This window comes from Benincasa hispida, chromosome 8 (assembly GCF_027475165.1).
Source record: "Benincasa hispida cultivar pf3 chromosome 8, pf3_genome.v1.1, whole genome shotgun sequence".
Taxonomy (NCBI): domain Eukaryota; kingdom Viridiplantae; phylum Streptophyta; class Magnoliopsida; order Cucurbitales; family Cucurbitaceae; genus Benincasa; species Benincasa hispida.
In genome coordinates this window covers 60,605,491-60,631,003 of record NC_143485.1, presented here as the reverse complement: position 1 = coordinate 60,631,003, position 25,513 = coordinate 60,605,491, and the positions used below count along the sequence as shown (strand labels likewise).

General features: G+C 32.1%; 2 protein-coding genes across 5 annotated transcripts; one reads left to right on the top strand and one right to left on the bottom strand.

Moving 5' to 3' along the window:
• Positions 1–5,349: 5,349 nt before the first annotated feature.
• On the bottom strand, positions 5,350–17,339 carry LOC120083394 (organelle RRM domain-containing protein 2, mitochondrial). Of its 4 annotated transcripts, none has more exons than XM_039039146.2 (4): positions 16,892–17,310; positions 16,732–16,800; positions 16,536–16,642; positions 5,350–5,638 (listed from the first exon to the last, which is right to left on the bottom strand). In XM_039039146.2, exons 1-4 carry the CDS (start codon positions 17,166–17,168, stop codon positions 5,594–5,596), a joined length of 498 nt encoding a protein of 165 aa, XP_038895074.1. In that variant the 5' UTR covers positions 17,169–17,310; the 3' UTR covers positions 5,350–5,593. The 4 variants fall into 4 exon arrangements, with proteins under 4 accessions (XP_038895074.1, XP_090172697.1, XP_038895072.1 ...); XM_090316571.1 differs by having other exon boundaries at positions 5,350–5,625; XM_039039144.2 differs by lacking the exon at positions 5,350–5,638 and adding an exon at positions 14,333–14,638 and having other exon boundaries at positions 16,892–17,339.
• On the top strand, positions 10,206–13,350 carry LOC120083393 (protein REVEILLE 7-like). Its single transcript, XM_039039143.2, has 7 exons — positions 10,206–10,427; positions 10,649–10,716; positions 11,327–11,458; positions 11,553–11,664; positions 11,753–11,814; positions 11,998–12,426; positions 12,550–13,350. The coding sequence occupies exons 2-7, from the start codon at positions 10,705–10,707 to the stop codon at positions 13,249–13,251; spliced, it is 1,449 nt and encodes a 482-aa protein (XP_038895071.1). The 5' UTR covers positions 10,206–10,427; positions 10,649–10,704; the 3' UTR covers positions 13,252–13,350.
• Positions 17,340–25,513: the final 8,174 nt, after the last annotated feature.

Genomic DNA, 25,513 nt, shown 5'->3' with positions numbered 1-25,513 from the left:
TAAGTTTAACGAATGTGTATAAGAGACAATTTGAATATTGTTTTTAAAACGATGTTTCGTTTTTGTAATTCAAATAATGTAAATTTTAAAAATAGCATTTTTGTTTTTTTTAGTTTGTCAATAATTTAGACTTCGTTTGGTAATTATTTGGTTTTTATTATTATTATTTTTCTAAATTGAGTCTATTTCATCTACATTTCTTACAATGATTTGCATCTTTCTTGAACATAATGATTGAATTCTTAGTCAAATTTCAATTTTTAAACCATTGGTGAAAAGTAGATAACAAATGAAGAAATTCGGAGATGAAAGTAGTGTTCATAGGTTTAATTTTTAAAAAAACAAAAACAAAAAACAAAATGGTTATCTAATGACCTTAGATTTTAAATTTTAAAATGTAGAAATATGGATTTAATAAATACAATAGTTTGTGTTGTAAATTCAATTTTTGTTTGTAACATAATATGTATTATATAAAGTACTAGACAATATATGATATTATGAAATAACAACAATACAAAATGCTTTAACATGAAACAACTACAAGTAGTTTTGAGTTTTATAAAACATATTATCAAACACGTTTTTAACGGTAGGTTAAAATAGAATGCTAATTTGTGAATCTCCTACCAAGCATACATTTGAAAATATGACATACAACTTTTTTTTATTGATTCTTTTATTTTCATTTTCAATCAACAAGCCCCATCTTCTAATAAATATTTCTAAAATGAAAAAAAAAAACAATATTAGAGTTTTTTCAAGTAATTATTTTAAATAGTAAAATTATTGGAAATATTTTTAAATATAGTAAAATGTCACAGTCTACAATGATATTTTGTTTTATTTTATATAAGTAGGTTCATTTTACTATATTTATAAATCATTTTTTTACTTAGGTATTGTATGAAAAGGGAAAATTATCAGAAATAATCTTTTTAAGTTCTCACATTACAAAACTAACACTCTTTTTTAAAACTCGTTATAAAAGTTTTTTTCTGTCCATCTCGTCCGAGATCGGCCACCGAGATTTAATTAAAAAAAACTAAGTTTTTTCTAACTTATCGATTGTTTTAGGCCTTCTTTGTGAAACACGGATCTCAATTTCCCTACTTAAGCATAAAATTAAGGGGATTAACTAAGTATAAGTTAAATCCTATGTCAAAGAGAAGGAAATTATAAATGTTGAATAGATTTTCTTTGAATAGCTTTGAGATAAGTCTTAACTAGTGAAAATTTGGCTGAGTGTGAAGTCAAAAGAAACCATGCGTTGGGTGTTAGGAAACATTAACGCATGAGATGAGGCTGAGTTAGTAGAGGCTTAAAAAGGATTAAGCATTGAAGCAAAGGCAACCATGCGTTTGTGAGGTTAGACGCATGTTGATCAAAGTATTGGCAAGAGGCGTTGCCAAGAGTTGCTCATGCGTTGAGGCTGCATGAGCGAGAGTGGAGAGAGCGAGAGAAGTTTGGGCATAAGGTGCTAGACAAACGATCGTATAGCTATGTGCGGGTGTTGATGATGCGCTAGACGATTGTGTAGCTTCGGGTGGCGCTAAACGATAAAGCTACACAATAAGCGATGACACTACACGATCAGTGTAAGCGCTAGACAATAAGCGTGAAAGCTAAACAATAGCGTATGCGATAGCACTATACGATAGCGTTAAGCATTGAGCGAGCGCTAGACAATGTGCAGGCATTGGGTGATAGACTATATGATGGCGCTATATGATGAGCATAAGCGTTGCACGATAGGCCAAGTGTTATGTGATGGGCATTGCGCGATAGACGTAGATGATGGGTGATGGCATTAGACGATAGGCAAATGCGTTAGACGATAAGGCGTCAGCGCTGCAAGATGGAGCAATGATAGGCGCAACAACTATGCGATGGGCTATACGTGAGATCATTGAGAGCGAGATGCTTACTAAATGATTGAGCTACACAATGGGGCGTTGGTGCTATACGATGGACGTAGGCACTAAACGATTATAGCGAGAGACAGCGAGAGGGCTGAATGTTAAGCGACAGCGAGATGTTTAGTAGACTATGGAGCTAAGCGATGATGTGTAGGAGCTACACGATGGACTAAATGATGGAGCGGTGCTGAGGCTTGCGTTATACAAGGCTGATGAGCTCACTTGGACAAATGGTTGAACGGAGAGAAGGTTGAAGATTAAGTTAGTAGGAGAAGGACGAATAAAGATTCATGCAAAAAGAGTCTTATGCATGAGGAAGACAACTCAAGTAGGTGAGTGGCATAAGAGTAGGTGAATGGAAAAAGAAGTAGGTGATGGCAAAACATGGTGCAAATACTTCAAGAATAGGAAGTGTCTTGTATTAGAGACCTTAAAAGATGAAAAGGATCATTTCTTTTAGCCTATAAATACCACCACAAGATGTTCTTCAATTCATAAGCCAAATCCTCAAATAAGAGTGTTAGAAGGTGGATTTGGAGGATACCATGCGTTGATCATTGAGGGCATACGTTGGTAGCAAGACCATGTGTCGATCATGAAGTTCCAAGAGGAGGAGATGCTGTCGAACAGTGAAGTCTGAAAGTAACATCAATTTGGAACGAGAAGTTCTCCCAGAATACTCATGCATTTTGAGTAATTCTAAAGCCACCTAAAAGCACTGAAAGTATAGTTTTCATGGTAGGGCTGTTAGAGAAGAAGCTCCAAGGAATCGGGCTGGAGAGTGAGGAAAAGACAGAAGGGTCGCTGTTAGGTAAGCTTGGGCCAGTCTTGATGTTTTGATGATGCTGGCCAAACCACGAAGAGTTCTAAGCTAAGATTGTAAGGTAAGCTTCTTGAGACATTCTAGAGCATGTTTGTAGAAGGAAGTATCTCGAGATAAGGCTTAGAACTATGAGTAATCTGAGCTTTAAATTGAATGGGATTCAAAAGAAGACCCGAGAAGACTAAGGAACTTCTAGAGAGGAAGATTCCTATCTTACCAAGGTGAGTAGTACTTTCTTGTAAGACTTAAAGTATATCTTTTAAGAGTATATGTAAATGCTTATGTTACGAATGAGTAAATTAGCATGAGAATGAGATTATGTGATCAGGATGGTCAGAGGGTCAATAGACTTAGTTCCCAAGCCTTGAGTGGAACCTCACAAGATGGTTAGGGGACCGGGAGATCTAGTTCCTGAGCCTGTTGGAGGAACCTTGTATGGGATGGTCAGAGGACCAACGAGCCTAGCTTCTGAGCCCATGAAAGGGAGAACTATGTGCACATAGGTTAATGAATGTTTATAAATGTGAAATGTTAACTATCTACCGTGTGTGTAGGTAGAGTTTGAGATCAGACTCATTCAAGGCTGAGGTTTGAGTATTAACCTCGTATATATGATATGCTTGTTATTATAAGTTGAAATAGATTCTAAGTTTCTTACCACTCACTGAGCTTGTGAAACTCATTCTTTTCTTTCATGTTTTTCTTCCCAGGTAGTGAAAGGTAAGGAGTTCCAGGGTACTGCTAAGTTCAAGGTCTACCACAAGCCACAGTTACACTTCCGAGGTTTTAAGAGTTGTTGTTTTAAACTTTGTAGTTAAGTCTTGGAGTTGTATAAACGTTACATTGTTGTAATAAAATGGGTCTACTCAATCAATTGTTATTTATCTCTTTGACTTAAAGTTTACTGAGTATAGTAACGTAGAGATGACCAGTAGGTATCATAAAAGGATGGTATCTGCAGTCCCTCACGCCTCTCCTCGGGCTCAGGAGGTGGGCTTGGGGTAGGATGTGATATTCTTAGTACATCTCCCTAAATTACACACTGATATTTGCTAATTTTGTATGTAATCTTCCCAAATCATAAATGTCAGCGTTATCCAAAGTCTTCTGATGAAACAAGAGATATAGAATCTGCTTCGTCCATTCTAGGAGGCCGACAATATAAGACTCTGACTTAAAGGGCACTTAAGTGGCTCACCAATTTCGCTTATACCAAATCTTATATCTTTTCAGATTTTCTCCAAATTTAGTTGTTTTTATTAAATATTATATCAAATTATAACATAATTTTCAAATCTTTTGCATAAATTATGTTTTCACAATTGTATGAATTTCCAAAATTCTAAATGAGTTTTCCAATTATGAAAATAGATTTTCCAAATTGATTCAAGATGATTATTGCACTGTCATTTTTAAACTTTGGAAATAACAAATTTTGCAAAAAAAATGGGTAAGATTTTGGATATATATTGAATCTCGGTGTTAATCCTTCCGAGATTCCACCGAGAAAGCTCAAATATATCGGATTTTGATATTATTTTTTCCGAGATTAACACCGAGATCCACATAATTGCACAAACTTCTAAATTGATTTACCGGTTATCTAAATAATTTACCAATTGTTTTTTCAAATTTCTCCAAATTGTGTAATATATGGTAGTGTGAATTTTTTAATTGTGGAAATATTTGAAAAGATTACATAACATTTAGAGAAATTAGCAAATTTCGACAAGTAACTCTAGCGAGTTGTATTGAGAAGATCCAAAAACCATCAATAAATTAGAAAAACTAGTTTTTTTTTAATAAAACATCGGTGGTCGATCTCGAACGAAATAGACCGAAAAAGACTATTCTAACGAGTTTTCAAAAAGAGTTTATAAAGGAAAAACTTAAATGTATTATTTCTAACCATTCACTTAATCAACATGTTTGGTTTTTTCTTTTTTTTTTTCTTTCTTTTAAATGCACTTGGCTGTTGAGGGTTGACCATTGTAGTTTTTGCCTTATTCATTGTCCACGTTTTAATTAAATAAAATGAAAATTTTCATTTGATAAATTTAGTCAAGTTAGTGGTCAATGCACAGATTAATATATAAAACCACGAATCATGCTGCACCGAAATCGGTTGAAAAAATAAAAAAAAATTAACACTACAGGAAAATTTCCTAATTCTTCGAAGGTGAAAGTGAATTTTAAAATAAATAAAAAAAAAAAAATAGAGCTATTGCGATGGATAGTATTCTAGGGTATTAATAATATTTAAAATAAATTGCAAATATAGTCACTTTTTGTTAATACCATAATTAAAAATTTCCTTGATTTGAAATAGAAAAAAAAATATATCTGCGTTCGATTTTCCGATATTCTCCATTTTATCGATTTGTATCAGCTTCATCCTCGCGCACGTATTGCTATATTCTCCCTTTTCTCAATTCTTTTATTGTCCCCCTTCTTCTCAATTCTTCTCTGTGGAATTCTTCGACTTTTGACTGATTTTTCATGGTGATTCTTCACCAATTTCTTATGCACTTTTATCAAAACCTCGTGTTAACCTTTTCCCTCATCAACGTCAAAAATCATGCAGACTAGAGTTACGAGAGTCACTTCTAATGTCTAATGATTAATGTATAGATTAATCTTGCGATGTATAGATTAGTGTATAGATCAGTTTGCAATCGCCTCTAATATGCTATTTTCATGGAAGTGGAAGTGATAGAAACTAGGAGATGTTTGTCGCTGAATTTATAGATTCGCAAATTGAATGGCAAGAAGACGATGTTGATGAGTACATCAATTGTCATTGATTGTATTAAATTTGGTGATTAATGCATCAAGCCTTTCTGAGTTTCCTCTAGAGATTGTTGAGGATGAAGTTTGGTAACTCTGCCATTATAGACTGACGTTATTTGGAAAGAAAAAAAATTAGTAACATATGTATATACAAACAAGTATAACATGAATATCAAATTCGAACAACAAAAAATATCAAAACATTACCACTAGACTATCAAAAAAACATACATAACTACTATCAATGATATCTTTCTACATTGATAACAATACAATGATATTGCTGAAGAAACTATCAATGATAACCACGATATGAGGGATCTTACTGATATTGATGATAGAACTTAAGCGATATCTAGATATCGAGTTTCTTTGAAAGTTGATAACCAGTTATAGAAGTCTATCATTAATAGTCATTGATAGCCTTAAGGATTATAATTCAAGGTTGATTCTAATTGATGAATGTCTATCAGTGATAATCACTTATAGCATCATTCAATGATATCGACTGATAGTTGCTATCAGTGATAGCCATGATAGAAGATTACCAGTCGTATTAGTGAAATTTTCGGGTCTAAACTCTTAGGTAGTCGGGGTCCAAACTTCTCTGAAGCCATATTACACCAGTTTCTCCCATGGTCGACTTGATGGCTTAAAATGAATGTCGGTGGACAAAACCTGAGGTCAATTCGTTTCCAACGAAAAGATTATCTTCGGATGAAAAAAAAACCCTAATTAATTCTAATGGACAAAATCAAACGAAGAATAAGAGTCTGGTTTGGTTGTTTGCTATTTTTATAGAAGTGCCCTTGAGAGGTATCAAAAGAGGGATCGTACGAATGTTTGAAAAGGACATGAAAATGGACAATAAGGTAGTCAGTAGCTATCACTGGTAGAAGCTACCACTGATAGCATGTTGTCGGTGATAGAAGCTAACACTGATAGCACGTTATTGGGGATAGAAGCTACCACTAATAGCATGTTACCGATGATAGAAGTTATCATTGATAGCATGTTATCGATGATAGAGAGCTACCACTTATAGCATGATATCAGCGAGATCATTGATAGCATATTATCAGTGAAAGAAGCTATCATTGATAATTGCGATATGAGGGATATTAGTGATATCGGTGATAGAAGTTAGGTGATATCTATTATATCGAGTTTCTTTGAAAGTTCATAACCAATTATACAAGTCTATTATTTCTAGCCTTAAGTGTTAATATTTCAAGGTTAATTTTAATTGATGAAAATCTATCAAGGATAGCGACTGATAACTGTTATCAATGATAGCCACGATAGAAGATTATTAATGATAGCTACTGTGTTAATCTTTCAAAGTTAAAAGTCATTTATGAAAGTCTATTAGTGATAGTCACTAATAGTTTTCCATCACTGATATAGTTCAATCTTTCAAAGAAGTTGGTTTTCTTTCAATGTTGATAACTACTTATAAAATTCTATTATTGATAGCCACTGATTGTCTTAAGTGTTTATATTTCAAGGTTGATTCCAATTGATGAAAATGTATCAATGATAGTCACTTGATAAATTGATAATAAATTGAAAGCTAATATTTCAATATTGTATTAATATTTCTCAAATTGAAAGCTATCACTGATAGCAGCAATTAGTGGCTATCATTGATAGCAACTATCGATGATAGCTTTTAATTTGAGAAAATCGGAAAGAAGCGAGAAAAATGAAGGCTAGACGTGGACTTTTTAGTATTTTACCATTTTTGTTTTATATATGCAATTATTTTATTTTTATATTACATATTCTATTATTTTAGACTTGAATTCCATTTATGCAACTAGCCCAAAAAAAAAAAATTTGATAATTTAGGCCCCGTTTGATAACCATTTTGTTTTTGAAAATGAATACATCCACTTCCAAATTTATTACTTTGTTATTTACTTTTTATCAATAGTTTAAAAAAACAAAACCAAAATTTGAAAATTAAAAAATATAGGCTCCATTTGGTAACCATATTTCTAGTTTTTGTTTTTGAAAATTAAGGTTATATCATCTACAATTCTTACCATGATTTGCATATTTCTTATGTATAATGGTTGAATTCTTAGCCAAATTAAAAAAAAATAATAATAAAAACAAAAACAACTTTTTAAAATCAATTTTTTTTAGTTCTCAAAATCTTGTCTTTTTTTTTAACCATTCGTGAAAAGTAGATAACAAAGGAAGAAATTTGGAGGAGAAAGTAGTGGTTATAGGTTTAATTTTCAAAAACAAAATGAGTACCAAACAAGCCCATAGTTTTTCAAAAGTTATTTTTATTATTAGAATATGGCTAAGAATTCAACTATTTTACTTAAAAAAGATATAAATCAAAGTAAAAAATAGAATGAAATAGGTTTGATTTTTTTTTTTTTAAAAAAAATAGTAATTAAATGGGGACTTAAAAATATTTTATTATTATTATTTTTAAGATAGAAATAAATTATAACTTGAAAGCACATTAGACAATGGAAGAGTACTATTTCAATCATTTAGGAGAAGGACTATAGAGCTATATGCATAGTGTGAAATAGTGATTTCCACTGAAAAAAAATCTAATCTAATGATTTTTTTGAGGGGAAAACAAAAGGGGAGAGATTTTGAATGGAGAAGATGTGATGTAAGTGTTTTGAGTTGTTGTAAAATCATAGGGTTCATGGGAGGAAGTGACAGAGAGGCAATAAGTGGTGGGATTCAATTTCATACACAAAGAGTAAAGACAAAACACACAACAAAGATTGTTCACACATTAATCTAACTTTACTTTCCTCTCTCCTATTTCTCTGCCTCCATAAGGACAAGGCATTGGATATTATTATTTCTAAATCTTTCTTCAATAATTTCAAGGGAAAAAAAAAAATCACATTTCTTTTTCCTTTTTCAAATCATATAAAAACTATGTATTACTTTGACTTACTACCACAAGAATCAAATGTGCTTTCTTTTATTAACAAAAAAAATTTACAGTAATCTTTGAGAAATTTTCAAAAATTGAAAGTTAAGGATTTTTTTTATCCAAAATAGTAACATTTTTTTTTTATATAAAGGATGATAAAAGTCTATTAATATCTATAAATGATAAAAATTTATAGATATTTATTACTGATAAACATTGTAGATGCAGATAGAAGTCTATCCGTATCTATCGGTATTTTTTTTTTGCTATTTTTGTAAATAATTTGATATTTTTTCTATTTGTAAAAATTTTCCTAATATTTATGTTAGATTAATTTTTTTTATTTATTTTTACAATAGGGCAAAAGGATAGTTTTAGGCAAAATTTTAGATTTCACAAATGATTGGTTTTCCACCTCTTATTAATGTACCCAATTTTAAGAAAGTTATTGCTTTAACAATAAATCGAAAATTGCATCTCTTTTTCTCGTCGTCATTAATGAAATTACATCTTTTTCTTTTTTCTCTTTTTTGCTTGTTAAGGAAAAATAAATATTCCATGAGAGAAAAGGACTTCTTTGGGTCGAGAAAGCCAACGGATAATTAAGAGAATATATTTTTTGAAATTTTGATTTTTTTTTCTAAATTATACTTTTGGTTAAAATTTTCTTTTTCATGTTTTTTTTTTTTTTTTTTTTCTGTTTTTAATAAATTTTAGTGTGTAAATGCTACTTCTTCTCCACCTATGAGTTTATTTGGTTTGTTATTTACTTTTCTACCCATGTTTTGAGAATCAAAACAAAATTAAATTCACGTTTGATAAACATTTGATTTTTTATTTTTACTTTTAAAAATTAAGTTTAATCCATCTACATTTTTTTACCATGATTATCAATCGAAGTTTTCAAGACTAAAAAATAACTTTAGATTTTTTTTTATTTGTTTTTACAAATTGGAAAACAATTCAAAAGTTTCTAGGATGTGATCAAGGCTAAATTAATAGAATCGATTTACTAAACATGATATTTTAAATTCAAAAACCTAAAAAAGATTGAAATTTTAAGAATAAAACTTGTAATTTAATCCATTTTTTAGAATAAGAGGGAAAGGGACACCCAAAGATAGAGTAATGGATAATAATTAAAAGGGGGGGAAAAAAAAAGAAAGAAAGATAGTGTAAATTAAGTTGGGAAAAAGAAATAGAAAAAGATGGGTAAATAAACTTGGTGGAGAAAAAAAAAAAAGAAGAAAGAGAAGAAAGTGGCAATAAGATAGGGAGTGTTTGGACGTAGGAATAGGAACACATTGAAAATGGAAAAAAAGTGAAAAAGAAGGAGTCGGATTGGTCGTGGAAAATGGAAATAATACCTTCCTCCCCATCTCCCCAAACCTGTCAACACCACCCTAAAATATCTAATTTTCAGTTAATTATAATTAATTATTATTATTTATTTATTAATTTTTATATTTCTTAACTTTGGCCTTTTATGATGATATATCCGCCCACCCTTCTCTTCAGGCTTCAATGTCTTCCACAAATATATTTCTCAAATATCTTTCTGTAATTTTTAAAATATGAAATTGAAAAAAAAAATGGTGAAAAAAGGGGGAAAAAAAAGGTGGGGCGAGAGAGTGACGCGTGTACGTGGCAAAGTGGAAGCTCAGCCACAAGATTTAGAAAGCCTTCTGGAGGTTTCCATGTGGAATTAATAAAACTCCCAAAATATATGCGTCTGACGTGTCACCCTCTCCTCTTCCTTCCTCTTCTCCTGACTCTTTCTCTTTTCTTTTTATGTTTTTTTATTGTGTCTTCTCTCCCAAATCCCATCTCCTGCTTTTCTCTCTACTGCTCTCGATTCTTCTTCTTCTTCTTCTTCCTCGCCTTTCCCTCCCTTACTTACTCCTTTCTTTCTGAATCTCACCTTCGATTCTTCTTCTTCTTCTTCCCAGATTCTATCCATTCCTAATCGACTTACCAGGTTTGTTCTTTCTACTCTTTACTCTTTTTCTTTTTTATAATTCCTCTATTCTGGCTCTCTCTTACTTCAATCTTTCCTTATTTTCTCTCTACTGGGTCTCTACAGAACTTCAATTTTGGTAACTAATTTAGGAACTGGTGGTTTTTGGGGGTACCCTATGGCCTTCTGATTAATTCCTAAAGATCATTTTTTTTTTTTTTTTTTTTTTTTTTAAATTTCAGGCCCTTTTGCTGAACTCTGAGATCGAACTTCCTCGCCAGTTTTGTTGCCAGCGCTAATGGGTGTCCAGGTAAAATCCTACACACTGGTTCCCCCCCATCTTGTTGTTTTTCGTGGAATTTTTCTGTGTGGGAGTTGATTGATTGGTACGAGCGTCCCTCTGTCTGGATTTGACTTCCCAATTCATTCCTGTTCTTTAGTACTCATATCTCACTTGGTGGTATCTTTTTTTTCTTTTTCAGAGAAAAAGGAAAAAAAAAATCTCCTTGCCAATTTAGTAACCTAACCCCTGTTGCTCCGTCCTTTACTGAAGTATTTGACTACATAATTGAGCCAAAATCTTGTCCTCTTACTCATATGGTTCTGGTTTTTTATTGCTTGAATCGTACTGGGTGGCACCAATAGATTCTCATGTAGTTTATAAGATTCCTTCTTTGTTGGTGGATTGTAGTCATAAAGTTAATCTTTTCCCCTACTTCTGCTTTGTGCTGCTAAGTGCTCCTACAGGCTTCACTTTTATTTTACTGCCTAACACATTGAACTATGCATTGCATTGTTACAAGGGTTATACGTTTATCGTTTATGAAATGTGTTAGTTGACAATGGAATTTTAGAATTATTAGCTCCAATTTTTGGTGGGCTCTAACTTTTGATTTTTATTATTTCAATATGGAATGTAGGAAAAGAATGAAGGCACACTGTCAAACGGCTCAATTGCAGCTAATAATTGCCTTTCCAATGATGGGACACAATTGGATCCACTGATGCGAGTTAGCTCCCTATCTTCCTATGGCAATGAAAATGCATTGAAGGTAACAACATTTACTTCTATGATTTCTTCACTTCTTTTTCTTTTCTGGAAGGCCTTAGCTCTGAATTGTAATGGAATTCTAATGGTATGAACAGGTTAGGAAGCCCTACACTATTTCAAAACAAAGGGAAAAATGGACAGAGGAAGAGCATCAGAGGTTCCTTGAAGCTCTGAAACTCTATGGTCGTGGATGGCGTCAGATCAAAGGTAAGGCAGTTTGAAATCAGTTGTATGAATCTAGTATTTGCAATACCCACCCAACCCATCATTTAGTGTTACCTTGATCTTCCTGCAGAACATGTAGGCACCAAAACAGCTGTTCAGATCCGAAGCCATGCTCAGAAATTCTTCTCTAAGGTCAAAAATGCCTTTTGTTTTAGTACCCCAAAAATATAAAATCATTACCAAACAAAATATGAAGGGGATGATAGTGAATTTTTTTCACCAAAATAGATTGTCACCAAACCTTTTACACTTACACGTACGTTTTGAGCAACCATTCTCACCCGAAGTTTTATGTTGTCTTTTGTTGTGTTTCAGGTAGTGCGAGAGTCTAGTGGTAGCAATGAGAGCTCCATTAACCCAATTGAGATTCCTCCACCTCGACCGAAAAGGAAGCCACTGCATCCTTACCCTCGCAAAGCGGTCGATTCTCTCAAGGCAATATCAGTTGCAAGAGAATCAGAGAGGTCTCCATCCCCAAACCTCTCACTTGCTGAAAAAGAGACCCAATCCCCCACTTCTGTACTGACTGCATTCAGTTCAGATGATCAAATTTCTGCGGTTTCGGAGCAACATAATAGATGCCAATCACCTATTTCGCAAGCTGTTGACATGCAGTCAACTAGACTTTCTCCTGTTAAGAAGGGGGAGCTGTACCCACCATCAAAATCAAATGGAGGAGAAGAAAAAGGAATGCTATCGCTCGAATCATCCTCAGAGCGGTTTCCAGAAGACTTCTTAACTCTGGTAATTTAAAATGCCGTCTTAATCTTGCACTTTCTTTCCTCTATGAACTTGATATCTAGGATCTGACTTTTTTTTTTTTTTTTTTTTTTTTTTTCTCTGTTTTGCTCTTGCCTAATCGTTCAGAAATTCAAGCCAGGATCAGCATGTAAGAAAGTGGATAACAAGTTGCATACTTCTGTTAGAAGCATAAAGCTTTTTGGAAGGACTGTAATGGTAACTGATGAGAAGCAACCATCCCCTCATGGTTTTGAATTCACTAAATCGTTAGCATTTGATGGTGACAGTAAGAATAAGTGTAAAGTGTATGCTGAGAAGCCTGTTCAGACCCTACCTTCAAAACATATGGATGTAAGTTTAGCTCTTGGAATGGATAACAATGGTGATTGGAATATGTCACCTGATGGAGCACCTACATTAGCGTTAGGGAATCAGGACAAAAGTGTCCCCTATGTTAAGGCGATGCCAAATGCTCCTCAAACTTGTTGGTCTTTGTATCAAAATGTACCGTATTTTTATCTTGCTCCATCTGATCAAACTTCAACTGGAACATGTACTGACCATGTTATGGAAGAAAGGATCCAAAATGACAATTCCCTGGAGAGTTCTTGTGCGGATTCATGTTCTGGCTCCCCCAGTAAGGATAAAAATGAAACCCAGAGTCCAGAAGTAGAATGTCAAGTGCCTTCTTCGATAGGAAGAGGTAATGCAAATGAGAGTAAGAAAGGGTTTGTGCCTTACAAGAGATGCTTGGCTCAGAGAGAGACAAGCTCTGTGCTGATTGTTTCAGAAGAGAGAGAAGGTCGGAGAGCTCGAGTATGCTCGTAACGTAGCTTCTGCAAAATCATAGTGGAATTGGTCCAGCAACAGATTTAAGGTCCATAGAAAGCAAATAACCACGATGCTCTGACATGGGTTTCTGAGTTCTCTCTTTTGCTTGAGATGAAAAAATGGATGCCTCATTTGTAGCATATCACATCTAAAGTAAAAAAACAGGAGGAGCGAAGTTTGATTTAACATGGGGGGGGGGGGGGGGGGGGGGAGGGGGGATATATGAGTGACAATCATTCATTCTGTAAAACAGAACGGTGTTACTCCATGACTTTTGACATATTTGCAAACGTTATTTTTGGAGTTTTTATTTACATCTTCATAATGGAAAAATTTTATTTCTCGGCGAATAGAGCTTGAAAGAGAGAGATACGATTAAATGTTAACTAATCTTTGAACAAACTTGGCTCAACTTCCTGGTGGAGATGGTTCAATTTGAAGGCCAAAATTATTTAACGGTCAAATATTTAATCTTCCTGAAGATGAAGAATAAAGAGCACTTTCAGGACAAATGAATCTAGCTTCCAAGCATCCAATCAGTGGCAATCTTAAACACTGTGTTATTAATCCAAAAATTATTTTATTCACTTTCGTACTCTCGACTAAAGTAACACAACACAGATCCGAAGTAATGGGAAAATCCCCCCTTTGTTCTCCACTTAAAACTTGTTGCCAATACATAAGGAAGTATTTTCTAATACCTATCCATCCATGACTGCCATATCACTAGATAGCGAATATCATGTAACTAAGTGATGGTTCGTTTAATTTAAATTGGGAAGTTCGCAGGTTCTTGTGATTACAAGGGGAATCTTCGACTTGTCCTTGAGCATATTTTTTTTTGCTAAGGAGAGAATTTAGCAGGGACGGAACGGGAGGGCTCTCCTTGTTTGTTTCAAATTATGTCCCACACTCTCCTCACGGGTATGCGTCTGGTATGGACATCCCTAAAATTCCTCTTAATATTTCTAAAAATCCGTGCTCAGGATTTAAGCAAAGCACTCATATTCTTGTTTCAATCTGTGATCTTTGACCATAATTCATGCCTCAGAAGTTCATATTTGGTTAGGTGAGCCACTTGACCAATCCCAAATATTAATATCATTAATTTCAACAGAAAACGCTGTTCCTGAAATACACTTTGACTACATCATAATTATACACAATCAAGATCAAGCTTTCTCATACCAATAACGACAATGCAGAGACCGTCCATGTATATATTATTTATATTTAAACGGCTCCTTTAAAAATGAATGTGAATTTTGAGGGAAACAATGATCCCTATGTACTAGCAGCGTTAGCTAGAGTTTTCTTTGAGGCCTTGGCGAAGCTCCGATCTGGATTTTGCAACTTCCACAAAAATCACCCTGCCATCCAGAAACTAAACCAAAGTTTCCCCTATTAGCTCACAATGCTACTATTCAATGATTGAAAATACTTTGCACCAACAAAATTTAAGACGAAGATCATCACAGATTCTCTTTTTATTTTATTTAGATTTTAAAATAAAATAAAAGAAAAAAAATCCCTCACAATCAGTTGGCATAGAACAAACCCTCCCGGCTATAGGCTTGATTTCAAAAGTAGCCTTTTTCTCTTGAGGTAGCATCGGAATTTTATCCATGGAATCCGAGAAGAGAATATCATATCAATTCATGCTTCCCAATGAGAAGAGGTGGGGAGAGTATATCCATCAAATAAACCTGGGAATAAGTTCTTTGACTGTTAACTTCGACAAACATAGTTGTCACTACAAATTGGAGGAAACCTCGAGGCCAAAAAGTCCCTCATATTTAACAGTACTTTTGCTAGTTGTGGAACTCTGATATACAATTTTTTCGCTAGAAACGAGAACTTATTGAATCTAGTGTTGCTTGAACTTAATTAAAAATAAATCCTTTTATATAACTTGTTCATTAAACAGTGATCGGTTTATGACAAGTCAAGCCAGCAATTAGGGTTTAACCATGATATTTCTCTAATCAATTCTCTTCCAAGTCCAAGTTAAAACTATACTGAATTTTATTACGATTAAGTATGTAGAAGTAGAACATGCCAAATATTCAAGAAACCTTCGATATTTTGGTTTAAGCAGTATTTGATAGGCCTCCTAAGCGTCCCACATGATTTACTTATAATATGAAGGCCAAAGACGAGAATGACCACCAATGTTATTGAGTTCGAATCACTTCCAGAAAAATGAAAAAATTACTTCAAAATAATTTCCAAAGTTTTCATGGTATTTAGTTAAATGATAAAAATTATTTTGAAGATTTAGAAAACACCAGTGCTTTCGCTTTGAACACCTTTCCCCTTAGCCAAAGCTAGTTGGAACTAGTCAGTTTCATAGGTAAGTGATCGTAAATAGGAGAGCTTTGGGAAGGAAAGGAAAAGGGAGAGAATTAGTTACTTCCTGCTGGTAAGTTTCATTTTGCTCAGGAGACAGGGGAAGAGCCAATGCTCATGTATAAAGCTTTGGTGAGTCTGAGTACCATCCAAGGCTTTGCATGTAGCAAAACGGAAATTTGATTGCTACAGCGGGTTCAGTTAATTGGATTTGTTCCTCCTAACAATGTTAATCTAACGGTAACAACTAACAAGTAATCTACCTACTGATATATACACATTCACTAATGTAATAAAATAAAGTCATCAGGTTCATAATAACAAATGCTTAGATCAGCATTCAACTATTAACTATCCACTGAAGCAGTTCATTTTTTCGTTTGAAGGTATAACAGTGTTAATTTTCCACAGCTGGGAAAGGAAGCAAGATTAACAATAACTGGATGAACGCTACTTTATATCTTCTTAATGCCACCTTAAATCTATTGCATCCACCTCTTCCTACCTAGACATCTAGTCTCTAGCTAAATTTATAGAGAATTTCAACGTCTCTTGCTTTGTGTAATGCCTAAACTGGAGATTCTAATTTCTGTGATTTTATATCATAGATACTGAGAGGCTTGCTCAAGATGACAGTTAATGGAGTTAACTTCGCAATTTCTAGATTATAGTCATCCTTTAGAGTTCTTATAGATGGATCTACTGTCTTCAGCTAGAGATGATGACCAAATGAGATATACTTCTAGACAGCTAGCCATATGCATCACAAAATCACAGTGGATAAGAAAAGAGAATTTTAAGTGGATTTTGGCGATTGAGAGGATAATATATAGTATATAACACATAAGAAAACAATATGCATTATGAAAACTACACTCATTTAGAAGATATAAGACAGAGTATCGATTGCAAAGATGGAGCATTTAAATTACCTTGCCGTGCATTCCCTCGATAGCCTTTTGAGATTCTTCTTCAGTAGCATAACGGAGGAAGGCAAATCCTCTTGGTCTATTGGCTACTTTATCCATCACCAAATTGACTGAAATTTATAACAATTGATAGCAGTTAGCGCCAGATATCAAGTATTGAGACAAAATGGACGTTCAGAACACAGTACTAGTCGACGACCTTCTACAAGTTGGCCAAAGCTTTTGAAAGCATTTCGCAAGCTCTCTTCAGTGGTCCGGAATGAAAGTCCTGCAGGCGTGAAGTTGGAATCATTCAACAAATCCAAATTGTCTCAAACAAAATTAGGCGTAAATACACAATTGGGAGAAAGAAAATCAACCACTGACGTAGAGCCTGGTTGAAGGCGTGTATCTTCTGGGAGAAGGAGAAGGTGAAGAAGAGGCACATGCCAATGAAAAGAGTGGTGAATCTGAAATTGAGTGAGTCTTCCTCACAGAGAAGAAGGGGAGTGGCGTAGAACTGTAAGCCAATTGGGATCGAATGCTATGAATTCGAGTATGCGTCTCGGTTGAACGGATATTATTATGATGAGTAATCTGAAACTGAAAGAACGGTTTTGGAGCAGCTGCGACTGTGAATGGTAATCCGGCGGTCATTTTCGTCTTCTCCGGCGTTTTACCCGAAGGCCGCTACAACAGTTCGAGGAATTCGTAATCCGGAATATTGGGGACCATACCCCATTTTTCTGGGTTTTAGACCTGCAAAACGACACCGTATGACATCAATAAATTTTCAATTACCCCTTTTTAGAGAATAAATATCCATCAATTATAAAGCCAACCCAATTCAACCTCAACCAAGTTTGAAATCTTAACCTGGGAATATTAAGTCTGAAGTTAGACAAAGAGGTTTAGATAGTCCGAGTTTAAAAAAATTGTGTTTGGAATACAGTTTTTCGAACTCTACTAGGGGTTTAAGAAGTCTACACAAATTTATAAATCATGAGTTTGAGAAATAGTTTCTTGTATTTAATCAATTGTTAGATTTTAGATTAGTTCAAATTTATCGTTTTAATTATTTTAGTATGGTTAAGTTTAAAATAAACTAAAAATTTTTTTAAAAAATGTTTGTTTTTTTTTTTAAAATGAAATAGAGATGTGACTAAATTTATAATTTTGTTAATTTATTGTTTTAATAATTTGGTATTTTGATTTTACTAGGTTTTGAGATATAATTTCATAGACTTTTATCACTCTAACTGATTTGGAAGTGATCAATTTTTTTTCGTAACATGTTAACTTCAAATTGAAATAAACTAGGATTTCAGTCTTAAATTCAATTGTAGCCTAATGAGCTACTATTTTACACAAAAATGAAAATTGCCTAATTAAATTGAAAAAATGAAAATGTTAAATTAAGTTGGAACTTTCTATACATATAGCCTAAATAAATATACCTAATTATATAATTGTAGTCTAATGAGCTACTAATTTACACAAAAATGTAGGCCAATTTATTTTTTTAGCTCTCAATATGTAAAAGAAGTTTCTGGTGGTTTTGAATTTTTCAAAATAGTTTTCTTTTCAAAACCTATACAGTAAGGAAAATATCTCCAAAAATCCGAAAATTTTTGCCTTCATAAATGAAAGTAAGAATCGACGAGAAACTTTGAAGGAGAAAATAAGGTATAATTGATATATACTAGTTTGATAGTACGTGTACTACAAGAACAAGACAGATCTCTCGACGTGAAAGACCATCATCGGGAGTTCACTAGTCGGGAGATACACTATTTTCGGATGCCATAAAATAACCGTCAGGAGTTACTTATAACTCCTGACAACGTGTAACCAACGTCGGGAGTTCTAGTTAAATATGGCCTACCTTCCAATGGGTTAATTAATGCGTCGGGAGTTGTGCGTAACTTCAGATGCTAGTTTTACGTCGTCGGGAGATACGCTTCACATCTTTCATGATGGGCCTAAGAGTTTGAAGATGTATAACTCCTGCCACTAGTTTTATGGCATCGAGAGATAGGCTTCACATCATCATGCGACATCGAGTTTGAAGATACATATCTCCTGATGCTGACATATTACAACGCCAGGAGATTATATGAACTCCCAACGAGTAATTTATGGCATCGGGAGTTAGACATAACTCCTGATGCTAGCGTTTTGAGCATTGTAAGATACCCTTTAAAAATTCCAGATCCATCACAGATCTGGAAATCGATCTTCAAACGCAACTAGGATTTTGAGCAATTTCTCTTCGCCGATCTCTGTCGCAATGCCTTTCGTTGGTGCCCTTCAGTCGATCATCGTTGTTGCCTGTCGATCCTCAAGATAGGGTCGTCGTGTGGTGATCAATCGAGCACGGTCGCCGTCTCTCTTGCCAGATTTCGTGCTTTTTTGGATAAGTGCTTTATTTTTTTCCTTTTTTTTTTTTTTGTTAATTATGATTTTGTTCCTTTTTTTCCCTTCATCGAGCTTTTTGGACATCTTCATTGAGCGCCACGGGTTTTGTTTATTTGACTTAATTTTGATTTTGGGTAAGTGATCTATTTTTCTTAAGTTTTGCTATTTTATCCTAAAATTCCTAATAAATTGAAAGTGATTCTGAACTTGAAATCTATGTTCTTGAAAGTGATTATGAACTTGAAATCAGCGAGTCGAAGACGTTGTCATCTTATTGTGTTAGAAATTTTGTTGTTGAAAATTGTTAACGTACTGTTTTTACTTCCTTTTCCTTTTATTTTTTATTTTCTAGAGCATCTTTTTGGATCTATGGAAATTGTTGAGGTTGAAGTTTGTATATAGTAAATGGAAATTGCAAAGGTTGAAGTTTGTATATAGTAACTAGAAACTGATTAGATAAAGTTTGAGTTATGGTTATCTCTGCACGTTCAAGTCATTTGTTCATTTAAGCATTTAAGGATTCATTCATTGTGTGTTTGTGGAGTTTTGTATGTGTTTGGGGAGGTTTATGAAATTTGAATGTTGTGTCGGGTGAGTTGAGATTAGTTATACCTATTTTGGAGTTCAACTTGGAATTTTTTGTGTGTTTGTGGAGGTTTAAGGTTGAGAACATGTAGCATTGGAAGTGTGTTGATTTTCTTTGTTTTGTAGGATTATAGGATTTTCTTTGTTTTGTAGGATTATAGGATTTTCTTTATTTTGTAGGATTATAGGATTTTCTTTGTTTTGTAGGATTATAGGATTTTTTCTTTGTTTGTTTATGGAAGTTTATAAATTTTGAATGTTGTGTGGGGTGGATTGAGATTAGTTTTCAAATGAGGGGTTGAGAGTTCTTCTTACATTTAATCTTGATATGTATAATAATGTCCTTTAATTAATGTAATTGTAGGTAAACTACCGTTTTGGAGATGTTATTGGAGATGTTGGAGATGTTGTTGGAGATGTCATTTGGAGATGTCATCAAACTTTCTTCTATGTATTCATCAAGACATTTGTTTTATAGACCATCTTTGCTAACTTTTCTCTCTTTTGTGTTATAAAGAATACTATCGACTTTGTTTGTTTGTTTATGTGAATACGTTTTGTTCTTTATGTGAATACGTTTGATGTGTTTAATAATGTTTTAAATGTTAGGTTATTCAGATCAAAATTAAAAAGAGAAAAAAGAAAAAAGAAAAAAATACTTGGATAGTGCACTATTTTCGGATGAGTGCATCGGGAATTCTACTATCTCCTGACGGCTAGTAAATCTTTGGGAGTTTAATTTTAGAAATTGGGTTTCTGAATCAAACTCCTGACAACTTTTATATATCTATTGGAAGTCCATAACTCCCGACGCAGTAAACTAGGCTAACTCCCCATAGTATGCATACGTCGGGAGATGATCTCCCGATGAGTATATCCCGACAAAACATCCCACGACTATTTAATCGTCGAAAGTTGACTTCTCGATGTGTTTTTACCATTTTCGGATATTTCAAGTGTCGAGAAAGGGTGTTTTTTTATAGTGGTGCCTTGCACGTGTTGCATAAAGTTTAAAAAGAGAACTTAGTTCTAAAATCTTAATAATACAACTTTAATTTATGATTAAGAGATTTTTATTTTTTAATAAGTCATGAAAAAACATTTATAAAAATTTGGGAGTTGGATGAGGACAAATAATAGTATTTTAATGGAGTATAAAATGTATTATAAAAGAATATATAAATTAAACATGTATAAAAGAAAATATAAACTAAAATAAAAGAATATATAAATTTTGTGATAATTATATCTTAGTAAAAGAATTTGTTTTATTTTAATCGAGATTATTTGATTATCTTCCTAATTTCAAACTTTAATATGAACAAAAATATTATTATTATTATTTTGATTTTATGGTCACTTGTTAAAAAAATGTATTTGATATTTGGATTTGGATGAATTGATTATCCTCCTAATTTTGTACTACTATTCCTTAAATTTCGTGATAATTATCTCTTAGCTAATTTTTTTTTTAAATTTTAATTTTGATAATTTGTATCTTCTTAATTTCAAACATTGATTTAAACAAATATATATTTTTTAACTTTGTGATAATCTATTCTTATTTTTGAACTTTTTTATTGGATGTTTTAATTACCCTCTTACTTTTAAATCTTAAATTAAACAAAAATAATTATTTTTATGTTTCATTAAATTTCGTGATAATAGTCTCTGAGTTATTTTTTTTATATGATTTGATTATCTTGTTAATTTCAAACTTTAATTTAAACCGGGAATCTTATAAAGAAAATATATATCATGATAATTTTTTCTTTTTTAAAAAAAAAAAAAACTTTTTTTGTTTTGTTAGTCTCCTAATTCTAAATTTTAAATTAAGCCAAATTCTTTTTCTATTTTTTAAATTAATTTTGGAATTGATGATTGATTATCCTCTCCATTTTAAACTTTAATTCAAACCAAAGTATTATTTTATATTATAATCTTATCTATATTAAATTTTTTTAATTGATTTGGATGATGTAATTATCCTTTCAATTTCAAACTTTAATCAAAGATAAAATAGTATTGGTTTCTATTTTTGTATAACATTTAAAAATTATTCCTTTTTGTTAAAAAAAAAAAAAAAAAGATAATTTAACTATTCTCCTAAATTCATTTTTTTTTTCAAATTTTAGTTTCAACAAAAATATAATTTTTCCTATGAAAACAGAGACCTAAAATCTTGATCTCTTTAGATTTGCAATGATCTTCTTCTTGATTTTAAATTTTATTTCAATTTTTTATGAATTGATTTGTACTTAAAAAAATGAAAAGAGAAAAAAAGAATAAAAAAGCATGTAAAAATAGGAAAAAAAATTATTATAAACTCTTAAATTCATTGGTGTGTATTTACAAAAATAAAACATAAAAAAAATTACAAAAGCATTAAAATAATCGTGTTCTTCTTTGTCACTTTGTCTGCCTTTAAATTGTTTAAACAAGCAAAGTCGTTTCTCCATCATTTTCAATATGTGAAGTTAAGTAGGTGAATCTGATGCGTGTATAGAAAAAAATAAAAAAATATATATATAAAAAAGTTATATAAAATCACGCTATATGTTTTTACAAAATTGAAAAATATGACATATGTCAAACAAAAAGAGATAGATGATATCTTCCTGCTGAAGATAGAAGAACTACTTAAAACAAAGAAACTAAACTTCTTAAAGAAGAAAAATAAACACTAAGAAAAATGTTGCTATTTACAAAATAAAAAAAATACCTACAACAATTTTTTTTCAAAAAAAAAAAAAAAAAAAAACAAAACAAAACAAAAAACAAAAAGAAGAAAGCAAAGAAGTTAGCTAGAGAAAGTTGGTTACCAAAATATAAATAAAAAATAGAGATGAGATACGTGATGGAAAATGAGAGGTAGTTAATTATAGAGAAAATTTAGTTCTCAAATTATAATTTGATTTTATTTCATTTAAAAAGATAACTTTGAGAAATTTCTTGAACTTCAAAAGCAAGGTTTTTTTTTTCTCCATCTTCTTCAATATGTTAAGTTCAGTAGATGAATTTCTTGCATGTATAGAAAAACTCAAAAGCATATAAAAAAAGTTAAATAAAATCACTCTATATGTTTTTACAAAATTAAAAAAGATGACATGTCTTAAACAAAAAGAGAGGTGATATCTTCCCATAGAAGATAGAAGAGATACTTAAAAGAGATAAATTAAACTTCTTAAAAGAAGAAAAAGAAACATTGAATTTTTTTTATTTTTTTTTATTTTTTTTTATTTTTTTTTTTTTAAAAAGAGAGGAGATATCTGATGGAAAATGAGAGGTTGAAATTAGCTATTTATATAGAAAATTTAGATATCAAATTATAATTTAATTTTATTTTGTTTAAAAAGATTTTTCTTTTGTTTAATGTGAATTAGAGATTATTAGAGATAAAATGTGATTTAAAACAAAAGATTTTTTTTTGTGAATAAGAGATTACAGGATAAAAAGAGATTACATGATAGTATATATTTATTTATTTAAAAAAAATACTTTATTTAAAGAAAATTAGAGATTATTAAAAATAAAATGTGATTTCTTCAAAAAAAATATTTTTTGTGAATTAGAGATTAAAGAATAAAATGTGAATTTTTATATTTATTTTCTCTTTATTTAATGTGAAATATATATTAGAGATAATATGAGATTTTTTTAATAATTTAAATGTAAAATTACGTAAAATATCTCAATGATAATCAATTAAAAAGGGTAAAAGGAGAAATAAAATGTTTCTTCTACTTAGCTCCTTTTAGATAGTATAGATAGCACTATATATTTGAATTTTCTATAAACAAATCAGTATATATTTGATAAGTGCACAAATAATACAATTTGTATAATCTATTTTTTTATACTCAAACAATATATTCAATGTATATCTACATTTTTTAGTACATTTGTAAACATGCAAAAACAAAAAGCTATGGTATATGCGATGTATATTCATTTTTCACTAATTAACAGTATATTCGACATATACTTGAGATCTCAATTTATAGATAATTGATTTTCAACTAGGAAAAATAAAAAATAAATTAAATATCCTAAAATAAAGGAAACGTTAATTTTAAACCAAGAAGGGAAGAGAGAATTCAAAAAGATAATATAATAACAATAATTTAGAAGAAAAAAACTCCAAAAGAAAAAGTAATTAGAGGAAAAGAGAAAGTGCATTTTAAAAAAATATTATTGTAATTAAACCAATGGCCTCTTTGAAATGATTTAGAAAAAAATGTTGGTCGAACTTGGTGGCTAGAGGTTGGTCGGTGATAGTTGTCGAAGGTGGCGGTTGGAGGTTGGCTGACTGCGATCGGAGATTGCCAGCCACAGTCACCAGAGGTGGTGTCCAGAAGTTGGCTGGCGAACTTTCTAGATTAAATTAGAAAGAAAGAAAACCAAAGGTAACCTATGGGTTTAAATAGTGTTTACTATTCAAACCAATGGAAAAAAAGGTGTAGGAATTAGGAAACCTAGGCTTTCTAGATCCTTACCTAAACCAGGGTTGGGCTTAGGATGTCTAACCCAACCAATCCTAACCCTTGAAACAAACACCCCAAAGGAAAGTTATCATGCTAGTAATGAGATTAGGACCTTATAAGAACATGGGTATATATGTAATTACATCCTTATTTTGGACTTTATTAATCATTGAGCAATACTTAGTCCATACTCCCTCTTCCTCTACACACGTGAAAAAATAATTTTTTTTATTAATTTATTAGTTTAAATACTATTTTGGTCTTTGTACTTTTAGTTTTAGTTCATCTTAGTCCCTATACTTTTAAAATATTCATTTTGGTCCCTATGCTTTTAGCTCCGATTCATACTTTCAACTTTGTTTCATTTTGATCAACTTTTAAAAAGTGACTATTTTGATACCAAAGTAAAAATGAAAATGAAAGGACCAAAATAGTCACTTTTTGAAAGTACAAGGACCAAAATGAATATTTTGAAAGTATAGGGACCAAAATGAAACTAAAGTTGAAAGTATATAGATCAAAATTAACCAAAATCAAAACTACAAAGACTAAAGTAGTAGGGGTGTTCAAATGACCTAATAACTCGAACAACCCAAACTACTCAACCCAAATTATAAGGATTCGGTTGGGTTAGTTTTTAATTTTGGGTTGTGAAAAAACGCTGAGGTGACTCGTCGCACAAATGCAGATGTTAAAAGGAAAGCACTGACAACAAATGTAGCAATAAATTATCAATAACAAGTAAGCAGTTAAAGAGACACAGAAGGTTGTAATCCAGTTCGGTAAAATCCACCTAAGTCTGGGAGACAATGTGTCCGAGAAAGATAAACCACTAGTATCAAAGAGTTAAACAGTTTACAACACAACATTTATCTACAATACATAACTACCACAACGACTTATGTAGAGCTCAACTCATTGATCACCTAGACTTCCCTAGATGTGAGACTCCCTCTCACATGTACTTAGGCTCTCCTAAATTTGGTAATATTAGTGTTGAACACTTCGACTTTCGACAATGTGTGAGACTTGTTATCTTCCCACCAAGTTAGTGAATTCCCTTCATTGATGAATCTTAGGATCCCCTAAGATGGAGAACTCTTTCTCCGAAGTTGAGTCTTAGACTCCCCCTAAGACCAAGAATCCCTTCTCTTCAACTGTGCCTTAGGCTCTCCCTAAAATAGAATAGTTTTTACATTCTTGAATGATTTACACAACAACGGTGCCCACAATGGATGAAGAATTTGTACAACGGAATGTAATGAGCAAAGAGCAAGAACACCAAGATGAACAATTCGACCACAAAACAAAAAACGACTTGCTCAATTACAAAAGCGGCAACCCTAAATGATCAGTATAATTCTACTCTAATAATCAAATTCAAGAAAGGAAACAAGTCCCCATTTGGAAAAGAAAATTCACACCTCAATAAAGGAAAATATCGGACAAATTATTACACCTGGATATTTCTAGATAAGGAAAATAATCTGCAGGAAGATACTTTGATGTCAGAGA